The 12613-nt window shown below is 40.8% G+C and overlaps 1 protein-coding gene across 1 annotated transcript; it reads right to left on the bottom strand.

Annotated features, from left to right (window-relative positions):
• Positions 1 to 3172: 3172 nt before the first annotated feature.
• Positions 3173 to 9799, bottom strand: LOC133128844 (prepronociceptin-like). The gene is made up of 2 exons (XM_061242651.1): positions 9674 to 9799; positions 3173 to 4065 (listed from the first exon to the last, which is right to left on the bottom strand). The coding sequence occupies exons 1-2, from the start codon at positions 9797 to 9799 to the stop codon at positions 3439 to 3441; spliced, it is 753 nt and encodes a 250-aa protein (XP_061098635.1). The 3' UTR covers positions 3173 to 3438.
• Positions 9800 to 12613: the final 2814 nt, after the last annotated feature.

Raw genomic sequence — 12613 nt, 5'->3', positions numbered from 1 at the left:
TAAGTGCATTTCTTGTGTGGGTAATTCAAATTGAATATTCGGAATATTCAGAAATGTGCGTTTTTAAATTCCAACACTCTTACCATTGCATCTCAAAATAATGCATACGTGATGTGCAAAAGGGAGCAAGTACACATGGACTGACATTGGAGTAGAGGAATTCTTCAAGTACATTGGACTAATATGTTACACGGCCATGTAAACCAATCAGACCAATCAGAGATTACTGACGGCAGGAAAATATTTTTTATGTCACATTCCCAGCAAACCATAATGTCAAGGGACAGATACAGGTCCATTTCCTGGAATGTACACGAGTGATCCAGACAAGGACCAAGAAAATGACAGGAAGCGGGGAACACCTCAGCAGGACAAGCTCTTCCGGGTCGGACCTCTCATGGAGACAATTCAGCAAGCCTGCCAAGCCTTCTATCATCCACGCAGGAACCTTGCAGTGGATGAAAGAATGGTAGCAACTAAAGCAAAGACTGGTCTGCGACAGTATATGAAACAAAAGCCAACAAAGTGGGGTTTCAATTTGATTGTGCTTGATTGACTTAAGCAATGGATATACTATGGATTTTGTAGTGTACACAGGAAAGAACAGCTTTCAGACAGGACTATGATTTTCATATAACACTGTAATGTCACTTGTGAATTGTGCATACTCGGGTTCTGGATATAATGTGTCCTTGGCAATTTCTATACAAGCCCAAAGCTCTTCAGGGACTTGCATGGACAAAACTTTGGTGCTTGTGGGACATATAGGGACAACAGGAAGGACTGTCCACGCACTGTCTATAAGAAGTCAAGAGGAGGAGCTTTGAGGTGGATAAGGGATAGTCGTCTGGTGTTTGTGAAGTGGATGGACACACGAGAGGTGTTGGTCTGTTCCACAATCCATGCAGCCTTCACTGTGTACACAATTCAATGGAGGGAGACGCAAGACGGTTACTGGAGTTCCAAGAACTTTCCATGCCCGTCGCCTATCATCGAGTACAATGCACACATGGGGGGTGTTGATCTGTCCGACCAACTGATACAGTATTACACAACACAGCACAAAAAGATGAGATGGTACCAGAAATTGTTTTTAAATTTTTTGGTCATTGCTGCAACAAATTCCTACATTCTGCACAAAAAACTGTCATGGTCGCAAGACAGAGCACTCAGTGGAAGAGTGTGATGTTCCCCTGTACTTGCAGCAAAACAGGAACTGTTTCCAAAAATGGCATGCAAAACTTTGAAGTCTTTGTGAATGGCACTATCATTGCATTATTTTGCACTTCAGTTTAGATGCCAAACTGTATTTCATTGGCATATTACTTGTAGTCTGTGCAGTGACAATAAAGTTGAATCTAATCTAATCAAATGTAGTTTGTGTGGTGATTTCAATTCAAGATTCAAGATTTCAATTTCCTGAAGCAAATAATTTGTTTCTTTCTTCTAAATGGCTCACTGAGTATTGTGAAAAGTGAAAAGGCATTGTCTTAGAGGTAGGGAGTGGTCAGGCCAGGTGTGAAAAGCCTATTTATCTGAAAGGACCACATACCTCATAAATATTCATTAGCTCTCCCATTGTTAACTGGTACTGAAAAATAGTACTGACAACACTAAGGTTTTGTAATTTATTTTATGGGTTTCCTACAATATTTTGTTATATTTTGATACCCAAGACCTAGATGAACACATTTCAGTGATCCAAAAATAGTTTAGTGTGTGTTTTTACAACAGTTCTGTATGTGTTCAAAACTACTGTTTACAATTTGTGTGATTCTAGGGCAATTTGCAACCAACATATGATTCTGACCTACTTACTCTTGGCATATTATTGTAGCGTTTTTACTGAAAACAATGATATGAAACACTTTGGAATCACTGTCAATCAAAGTTGATTAAAATGACACAAATGTCAGAGCATGGCACAGTCAGCAGTTTTCCTCATTTTGCCCTCAGGCCGCAGAGGGCCAACACATTTAGGTGTAAATACCAAAGGCTGACATTCTGAACTCTTGTTTCATGTTCAGCTTTTTATCTCAACCCCAAATGTAACTGACCTTGCCGTTCCAATACTTTTGGAGGGGACTGTCTATGCTTTCATCAGGGAGTGGCTTTGTACTTTGTTAAGGTGTTTAATTGGTGTGAGATGTGTTTGGGTTGCATGAAAGCATGAGACAGAGTCTGAAAGCGTGTTGGCAACCCTGCAGTCTCCTATAATGCTTTCCCTTTCATATTGATACATTTTCCATAATTGGACCATCCTAATGCCACGACAGTGATTCATTTATCATCCCGACTCTGGCATGATTGTAACTAATAAACTTGATTACAAATATTTATATTTATGACCTCTGTGTTGTTCTTGTTGACTGCTTTTGGAAAAATGGTTTGTGTAAGAACACAATTAATTTCTGCATAGCAGCCCCCAAAATAAATGGTAAACTATTTAATTAATGCCTTTAACATCACCTATGTACATGTTTTGTCATGAGCAAACAAAAAGCTTTATTAAATAATAATTACAATAAGGAGCTTTTACTTCATAAATCATCACATTGAAATTGGTTGTTCATTCCATTCCATTGTTGACCCTGGTTTAAACCAATACTTCCTTTTGCTTTCTTAAACTGTGTGTCCTAGAGTAAGTTGTATCTGGGAACACTGGTTTAATGGTTTTTGTTTAATTTGAGGTCACAGAGGTCAAATCCAGCCTACAGCGTATAGTTACAGGTAAACATACAATGATTTTGATGCACATGCACAATGAATCCTTCTCTCCACTGAGTATGCTTGTAAAATTCAGGTTGAAACCATAGTTCCATTTGCAGAAATGCTAAATTTATTTTTTGACGGTTGTTTTTTGATGGACTGTAGAAATCCACAAGATCAAATGAACCAATTAAAATATTTTATACCTAAACACCAGAGGGCAGTATTAACATTGGAATAGAAAACCTCTATTTTGGAACGATGACTGGAACTGAAAGAGGGTGTTTGTACAAGTACTACTTCAGCTTTCACCAGTCCAGTCAGTAGAAGAAAAACCAAGTACTTTATTTGATTTTATGAAAAACTCAGGAATGTAGGTTCTGTGTACATAATATTAAATATGAGAAAATGATCCACTTTTCATATAATGTATTAATTATGTAATTATTCACCAGATGCATCATTGGAGGGGTAATCAGTTGTATCTACACAATGCTACAGTGTGGGCTTCTAATATCTTCATACTGACTGTGACAGAAAGCTTTGGATGTTTTTTAAAAAATTATTCAAACAGTATTTTTAAAGAATTTATAAATCGGATGGAATTTAAATTAATTAATTAATAAAAAAAACAAGACAATTGTAAACTTTCAATTTGTAAGATTGACTGTTGTTTTGAGTTAAGGAAGGGGATATTAGTGGCTTTGGGGGTGGGACCCCAGTTGGCTGTTACACTTCATTCTGTCGGTTGAAATCTGCTGAGAGGCTGTTGTACTTGCTGGAGTGGCTGCTGATGCCCAGGTACTGCTTGAGGAACTCACTGAAGCGTTTCTGGTTGTTCCATTTGCGGGCCGACTTGCGGATCCCAATAAAGCCACCATAGCGCTTGTACAGGGGCCGCCCAGGTTCCATCAGCTTTCTGTATCCATGCTTGCCTTTTAGGAATCCCACAAAGCGCTTGGAAAATCTCATGGCAGCCCCCTCATGCTCAGCACCCACCTCAGCTTCTACCTCCTCTTTCTGCTCATCTCCCTCCTGCTCCTCCAACCCTTCCTCCTCAGCAGGTCCAAGCTGCTGGGAACGGAATGCAGAGCTGAGCTTGGCCATTTGCCTCTCTCTGCCTGGTTGGTCAGCACTCAGGGTCTGCACCACATGACGAAAGCGGTCCAGAGCCTTTGAGTACAGCAACCCACCATCCCCCAGGTCTGCTGGCAGTAGGGCCTGAGCCTCCTCCTGGCCTGTCAGATTTTCGCACCCCAATGGCCGGGAGGGCAACTGCAGCTGCTCAGCTGCCTGTCGGCACAGATCCCAGGTGAGCACTGGGGAGACCTTGTCCTCACATGCCACCAAACAAACCTGCCAACAGAGGAGATGGCAGCAGAGAGACACACAGAGGAGAGCCATTAGCTCAGCGTAGCCTATTAAAGCAATGTTGTGTAAAACGATAATTGCGTCCTGCAATGCTCTGTAATAAGGCTGGCCATCCCCCTAGTGCCTCTGAGAGTTAAAGCCAGGTCTGAAATTCTGGTTTTTATCCTTGTTTTTTGGGGTTTTTTGGGTTTTGTTTTTTTTTTCACTTTGGGCAATATTGCTACGGCAAGCTGGAAAGAAAAAACTTAATATGCTCACGCAACCTTACAGAAGTTTCACCGCATGCAGTGCCATGTAAGGGAAGAAGGGTGAAACTGATGTAGGATTAGATGGATGCATTTTTAATATGGTGGGTGGTCATCATTTTTTCAAAATTTGACATGTCCTGGAGCACCTGTTAAGATGCAATCATGAACACTAGTACATACCAAGATATTTAAATAAAACAATGCACCCCCTGGCCCAGTGAGCTTACAGGATTTCAATTTTAATTTAGAAATTAAACTTTTGAATGTAATTCAGTTATGATTATCTGCTTATATAAGTACACATAACATATAATGACATATTAAGTGTTTATGGACAAGGTTATACAGTTTAAAGAATTTTTAATCATGAAAAAACTGATTTAAGCAGGTGGGTTTAATGTTGTGGCTGACTGGTGTATGTAACACCCTATATTTACTGATTATGTCTTTATATCAGTGGTCACTCTAATGCAGTATTCTGCATTATATATGCAGGGAAAAAATGTATCTTGCTTTCCAAACAAGCAGATATTTTGAGGTTAACTTTGTTGTATTTAAAGGTACTGATTTGTGAAGCTACAGCAACTGCAACTGACCCTGTGGAATAATTGCTGCCACACACTAAGTGACCCTGAAATAACTGAATGTGTTTTAAAGTCGATCAGCTTTCGGCATCTAGCATGTGTTGTAGTTAGTATCATAATATTTGCAAGTTATACAAAGTAAAGTGCATGTATCTCTTTCATCTCTTCGCTTTTTGCACTAGTTTTGTGACATAACTAACTAGTTAGTTTAAAACAAATGTAAAAAAACAAAAAAACATTTGCAATGGCACAAGCCAAAAGATAGCTGAAAGCGCAATGCTTCCGGACAATTACCATAACTTCAACTATAATGTCATAATGGTTGGCAAAAGCCAAAAAAGACAGGAAATTCAACCCAAAAACTATGTTTTAAAGAAGAGATAATGATTGGCAAAAGCCGAAAAAGACAGGAAATTCACAGAAGCACCAAGAACATTATCTTGACCTATGCACTGACAAGGCTTCCAACACACAATGTATTAATACCTGCTGTGGTAGTCTACTTCAAACAATATGTACAACTGGGCAGGCTGCTGAGGATTCAATCAAATATTCTCTTTGATTCAACCATTTAAAATGAACCAATTATAGTACATACAGTAGTTTTTGGGTTGAATGAAATGAAGACTTGGACTATAACTGGCTAACTTAACTGGAATAACTACAAACTGCATTCTTAACGCAGTTGGCTCTTGAAAAGAATCTGATCGTGCCCCTTCAGCTGTCAGTCGCAACACAGCGGATGGACCAGGAGTGGGCGAGCGGACAAGGGACCACTCATTCACATAATTTACCAATGACAAAATGTTTCACTTCTGAACAAAAAGTTGTATGGCCATACTTAAGAGAAGTAGTATGGCGAAGGCTGTACTGGCCACACTAATGGTGACAGCCTTGGTTAGCTCCTCTCTGGCCAGGAACATCCACCGTTGCTCTTTGTCCAATGATAAGGTAAGAAGTAAAGACATCTTACCCAGACATATTGGTTCTTATCTGTTTAAAACCATTCTTTCTACAAACTGGTGTCAACCAGCGGCAGATGGGTTCCCCAACTGAATCAGGTTCTGCTCAAGGTTTCTTAGTGTTAGTCAAGGAGTTTTTCTTTCCCACTGTCGGCCTAGGCTCTTGGGGCCTGGTTTCTCTGTAAAGCTGCTTTGTGACAAAGGCCCTTTGTTAAAAGCGCTATACAATTGAATTGAATTGAATAATATACAGTGCATCCAGAAAGTATTCACAGCGCTTCACTTTTCCCACATTTTATGTTACAGCCTTATTCCAAAATGGAATAAATTCATTTTTTTCCTCAAAATTCTACACACAACACCCCATAATGACAACATGAAATAAGTTTTTGAAATTTTTGCAAATTTATTAAAAATAAAAACGAAGAAATCACATGTACATAAGTATTCACAGTCTTTGCTCAATACTTTGTTGATGCACCTTTGGCAGCAATTACAGCCTTATAGAATATGATGCCACAAGCTTGGCACACCTATCTTTGGGCAGTTTCACCCATTCCTCTTCGCAGCACCTCTCAAGCTCCATCAGGTTGGATGGGGAGCGTCGGTGCACAGCCATTTTCAGATCTCTCCAGTGATGTTCAATCAGATTCAAGTCTGGGCTCTGGCTGGGCCACTCAAGGACATTCACAGAGTTGTCCTGAAGTCACTCCTTTGATATCTTGGCTGTCTGCTTAGGGTCTTTGTCCTGCTGAAAGATGAACCGTCGCCCCAGTCTGAGGTCAAAAGTGCTCTGGAGCAGGTTTTCATCCAGGATGTCTCTGTACATTGCTGCATTCATCTTTCCCTCAATCCTGACTAGTCTCCCAGTTCCTGCCGCTGAAAAACATCCCCACATTAGCCAGGTGATGAGCGGTGCCTGGTTTCCTCCAAACATGACGCCTGGCATTCACGCCAAAAAGTTCAATCTTTGTCTCATCAGACCAGAGAATTTTGTTTCTCATGGTCTGAGAGTCCTTCAGGTGCCTTTTGGCAAACTCCAGGCGGGCTGCCATGTGCCTTTTACTAAGGAGTGGCTTCCGTCTGGCCACTCTACCATACAGGGCTGATTGGTGGATTGCTGCAGAGATGGTTGTCCTTCTGAAAGGTTCTCCTCTCTCCACAGAGAAACGCTGGAGCTCTGACAGAGTGACCATCGGGTTCTTGGTCACCTCCCTGACTAAGGCCCTTCTCCCCCGATTGCTCAGTTTAGACGGACGGCCAGCTCTAGGAAGAGTCCTGGTCGTTCCGAACTTCTTCCATTTATGGATGATGGAGGCTTCTGTGCTCATTGGGACCTTCAAAGCAGCAGAAATCTTTCTGTACCCTTCCCCAGATTTGTTCCCCTGTGTCAGAGGTCTACAGACAATTCCTTTGACTTCATGCTTGGTTTGTGCTCCGACATGCACTGTCAACTGTGGGACCTTATATCGGCAGGTGTGTGCCTTTCCAAATCATGTCCAATCAACTGAATTTACCACAGGTGGGCTCCAATTAAGCTGTAGAAACATCGCTTCATGGCAAAGGCTGTGAATACTTATGTACATGTGATTTCTTAGTTGTTTATTTTTAATAAATTAGCAAAAATCTCTATTGTGTGTAGAATTTGGAGGAAAAAATGAATTTAATCAATTTTGGAATAAGGCTGTAACATAACAAAATGTGGAAAAAGCGAAGCGCTGTGAATACTTTCCAGATGCACTGTAAACTGGAGATAAGTCATTGTGCTTCTACTGACAGCAGGCTATCAACTACCCATGCCAAACTAACATTTTTAGCTTACATTAACAGCGTCTACCCTTAAATAATTTTTTTCAGTATGTGGCCTGTTAACCTTTTTAAAATTTCAAACACAAGCAATTGGATATTGATTGTTATAAGTCTGTAATTCCTGGCCAGCTTCACTTGTGTAGTTGGCAACAGAGCAAGGGTCTCCCTATGTTATGGGACATAGTCAAGATTTGGAATTCTTATGCAATAGATTCTACAACCATGAAAGTATAAAAAGCAGGCATGCCTCAAAATGAGGGGATGAGGGGTCTTGTGTCAAGATCTGTTGGATATAATGTTATTTTCAAATCTTATGTGTTATTTTGAAAAAGAAAATTCTTTATGCAATTCTTTCGGGGTATCCACAACATGGTGCAAAATAGCTATACCAAAGTCAGTATTTGGCAAGCCTGTGGCGATTGTAGCCCACCTGCAAAATGGCACTGAGATTGGTTTAGAAATGTTGACCAATGCATGCAAGCAGTACACTTCATAATGCGAATTGGAGTGTGGATCAATATTCTTGAGGGAGTGTTGGAAGATGCCTGTTTGAAAAACCAGTCCTGCAGACCGAACCCACTAACCTGGATCCAGAAAGGTTAGTGTTCACATCAGATTTCTCAGTTTCAATACATTCTGAAATGTGTCAACTGGTCACTTGTGCAAAAAAACCCTTGTCAGCAGGAAGGGGTGACCAGTGCTTATTTATTGTTGGAAATTAAATTATCTGGCATAAATTAAACAAGGATACCAGGGGGACTTCTCTGAGTTAGGAAGGAATCACTCATTTCATGAAGAAAGGACCCAAGGGAGACCGGCCTATATTCAACCAAAACCAACCTGTATGTCAATTACTGCCAACTTCACCAGCTGATATTTCACTCAGTGTAATTGTGTGGAAAGATTACTGAATCAGGGCAGCCACAGCTGTTTGGGTCAGAACAATCATTAGAAAATCATCATTATTTCTCCATACTTGTAATACTTCACAGACTTCTGTAATACTTCTCCTCGTAACTTGCTGGGAATTGTAATCCAAGGTACAACTCAATGGCTGGAATTCAGTTTAAAACAGGAACACAAATATGCCCTCACAAAATCAACCGCACTTTAGTTGCTACATAGTTGTGCATGGGTGCAGATACAACAGGTGTTTTTTTGATGTGTTAAAGGGTTAGGTGTTAAGTAAAGGTTAGAGTGAGGGCTGAAGGAATTGTGTGCTGAAAATCAATACTGGAGAGGCACCAGTAGGGTGTTAGTCAGGGGCTCCAGAATCATTTCAGAAGTGCAGGTGCCAAATATATCCTCAACCAACCTGCAACCCATATAGCTGCAAACAAAAACACAAAAAACTATATTTTATGTCCTGGAGAGCCACAGGGTGTGCTGGTTTTTGTTTTCACCTTAAATACAATGACCAGAAACCAGGTGAGGTGGGTTAACTGTGTAAATAACTGCTTTAATTGATCAATTAAGTGCTAAGTAACAACAAAAGCCAGCACACCCTGAATACTGAATGAATACTTGATAGGTCATTATAAATATGCATTAAAAATGAAACCTTTGCCAGAGACTTGGCTTATATTAAATCTATTCGGCCCACTCCCTAACTGTTAACTCCCCATTTCTTATATGCGGATGCCATGTACTGGCAAAAGGTGGTCACTTACCCCACTTTTGAGAAAGTAATGTGAGGGGAGACAGTCAGTTGTGTGAGGTAAGAATGTGTGTTGTGTGAGGGACAATTAGATCAAGAAGTTTCTTGTATAAGAGGAGGTAACGTGTTGCTTGAGAGGAATACAATAACTGTGTCATACAGCACGTATTTTTCATGCATTTTTGTGTAATATATGGCATTAAAGGATACAACATGTGGAATGAGGGCATATGTTGTATGAGGGGCAGCAGTGTGTTTGGCTGTTGGGCATGAGCAGGCAAAGTGCCTATGGATGGAATGGATGATGGTACATGATGGGGATGGGAGCCCCACCAGCAAATTGAAGGTGTGGTGTTGGGGAAAGAGCTTCCCACAGGAGAAACAGTCTCTCTGGCAGACACAGGGTCGTGGCACACACAGGCACAGCAACAGCACCAGGGTCCACAGGGGTGCCTTCATGTCTCACAGGGACGGAAGGGGAGGGGCACAGCCTGGGGTGGGGACAGAAGGAAAAACAAAAAGCTAGCTCTTTCTTTCTTTAGTGGTGCACGCAACGCAGGTGCACTCAAATGCATAAACCTACACACACACACTTATGCCTAATTCATTAAATGTGCTTTTTTAAATAAAAGATTAATTAATGTTTGAAATCATAGCTTTTGTTTTATCTTTTAACTTGTCTTTTTCATTATTATTTAAACAATTAACAGTATATTTCTATTTATTGCAGGTACTTATTGGTCTTATTCTTATTATGGACGTAACTCCTCCTGCAGTTGATAAAAACTAAACGGACCAAACTTGCCACTGAAATGTCCACACAGCTATTTGGTCGCTTCCTCTATGTTAAGCGATACAATTTATACTTTCTATGTCATAAGGTTTTTAAAAACAGCCCCCTCACGTAACATTGTTGGAACGCTGAGTTCACGGTGGAAACTCAGTCCAGCAATTGAACAAACAAATGTAATTCACAGTAACTGCTGGGAGCAAAACCTGAATCTAGATTTCCAGAGAGAGGGGGTGGAAATATAGATTCAGAGTCATTTTGACAGACTAGGTTAACGTCATTACAGCTCAGGATTTACCTGGATATAGCATGGCTATGTCCTAGTTGCTAGAAAACTTTCACTTTTCAACCAAATGTTGCCAGCTTTTCACCTGAAAAAGTACAGTAGGCTATATATATCTAGCTTGCTATCCTACCTGCAAGGTTTCGCTGCCTCCGGGTGCCATAATATCCATCCAGTTTAGGTAGCATTGCTAACTTTTCCTTCTGGTCCGTTTTATCCTTTCTTTTCTGCAAACTACTTTTGTGCTTTAAGGGCATTTTCAAACCAGGCAGCTAAATAGCGCTCAATATTTTACACATTAGACTAACAACCATATTTCCCGGCAGCACTCTTTGCATATGAGAAAATTATACCAACACAAAATTAATTAGCCTGCCACAAATTATTTCATTAAATAGTTTAGACAATATAACATTTTGTCTGCAGAACAGACACATGGTCTAAATTTAGCATGATCACAGACGATTCTACAAAGAAAGTGTAATAACCATGACCGAGATCAGTTTGCTTATTTAAGAATGTATAAACACACACCATTGTTGCACTTGTCTGCTTGTTATTTTCCGGTGAATCGTAAGTAAAAAGCAGTAACTATAAAGACCTGTAAAAAAACGGCTGTACTGATATGAGACACGGAGAGACACAGGCCCTGCTGCACTGCCTATATCACCACCACTGTGTAGAAGTATATATCAAGTAAATTTCCCTTCCACAGAAAATATGCAGCTTGAAGATAACACTGCCTGTGTGTTATTACCTCTAACTGGAGCAACAATTCTAGTTGTCTTTTTCATCCCACTGTAAAAGGTAGGGAGGAGGGTCATTATTCCACAATTATAGCATCATTTACCTAGAAGTGGTTAGGCCAAGGTTGCAACTTCATTTACAATGTTAACATATGAATTATATGAATTGAATTGGTTTTCATTGTGCAGTGTTGGTTGGAGCCTTATTATATTCATTGAATCTAACTGTCGAATATTTTTTTCTTATAAGCAATTGTCACACACAGTCCTGGGAAGGAGCAGCACTTTTCCGCAATTTTCCCTGTTGTCGCATGGAGAGAGAGCACCCACACCAACACAAAATAAATTCTAAGCACCTGTGCGGATTAGTTCACACAACCCAGGCGCATGTGCTATCTCCACCAACAGGCAAGCCCGAGACCATCCACTTCTCCACCGGACCTAATCTCACAAAAAAGTAATATATTATACACTGTATTCTTACTTCATGGCTAAAGGACAACATCTTTGAAAAAAATGCAAAAATACCTGCCATGGACGGGCTCTATCTGTCTACTGTACCCCTTTCACAGAAAACCCAGGATCGACCCACATTTGACCCATTCACATTGCACAATGGTTCTGGGTCCTCGCCATTCACACCAGACCCTGGACTTTCCCAGGTCTGCAAGTTTACTTCCATAAAAGTCATTAGTGAACAGGACTGTCCCATCTCAAAATCAATAAAAGTGAACGTTATGTTCCTGTTACGCCTGAGGGAACAGAGGAACCAAAAGCAGACAGGGGTGAAGAAAAAATGGCAGGTTTAATAGCAAAAGCAGGGGCAGACAGAGCGGAGTCAAAAAAACAAGCCAGGGTCAAAAACCAGGGGGTCAGTCCAACAAGCCAGAGGTACAGATATCCACAACAACCGAAGAAGAGTCCAGGGGCCTCATTTATAAACGTTGTGTAGGCACAAAAGAATGCGTACGCCACTTTCTAAGCAAACTTTGGCATTTATAAAAAACGAACTTGACGGGAAAATGTGCGGTCCTCCACGGAAACTCTGACCCATGCGTACGCACATTAACTGGAGAAATGAGAAACTGTGCCTTTAATGCTCGTGATGTAAGACCAGGAAAACGGGAAGTGAAACAGGATTTAAAAAGGTATAAAGATTTGCCGGGAGTGGGTATGGCTGCTGTAAGGACGTGCTTCGTCCCTGTTATACTTATTAAAGTGTTGTGTTGTTGAATCTCGCTATACGGGTTCTCTCCCTTCATAAGTGCAACACAACATTTGGCGACGAGAGAAGTCAAAAATGATATACAACAGATATCACTGTGTCACCTCCCTTGTCAACTCCTCCCTGTCTTCCGGCTGTTTTCCGGCATCCTCCAAGAGGGCCCACATCACTCCGCTGCTAAAAAAGCCTACCCTGGATCCCTCCATCATCCAGAACTACCGCCCGGTAT

Source organism: Conger conger, chromosome 5 (genome assembly GCF_963514075.1).
Source record: "Conger conger chromosome 5, fConCon1.1, whole genome shotgun sequence".
NCBI lineage: Eukaryota > Metazoa > Chordata > Actinopteri > Anguilliformes > Congridae > Conger > Conger conger.
This window is presented reverse-complemented; position numbering and strand designations above follow the sequence as displayed.

Coding starts and splice junctions, on each gene's coding strand:
- LOC133128844 (XM_061242651.1), bottom strand. CDS start 9,799: ATGAAGGCACCCCTGTGGACCCTGGTGCTGTTGCTGTGCCTGTGTGTG. Junction 4,066..9,673: donor ACCACACCTTCAATTTGCTG/GTGGGGCTCCCA, acceptor CTCTGTTGGCAG/GTTTGTTTGGTGGCATGTGA.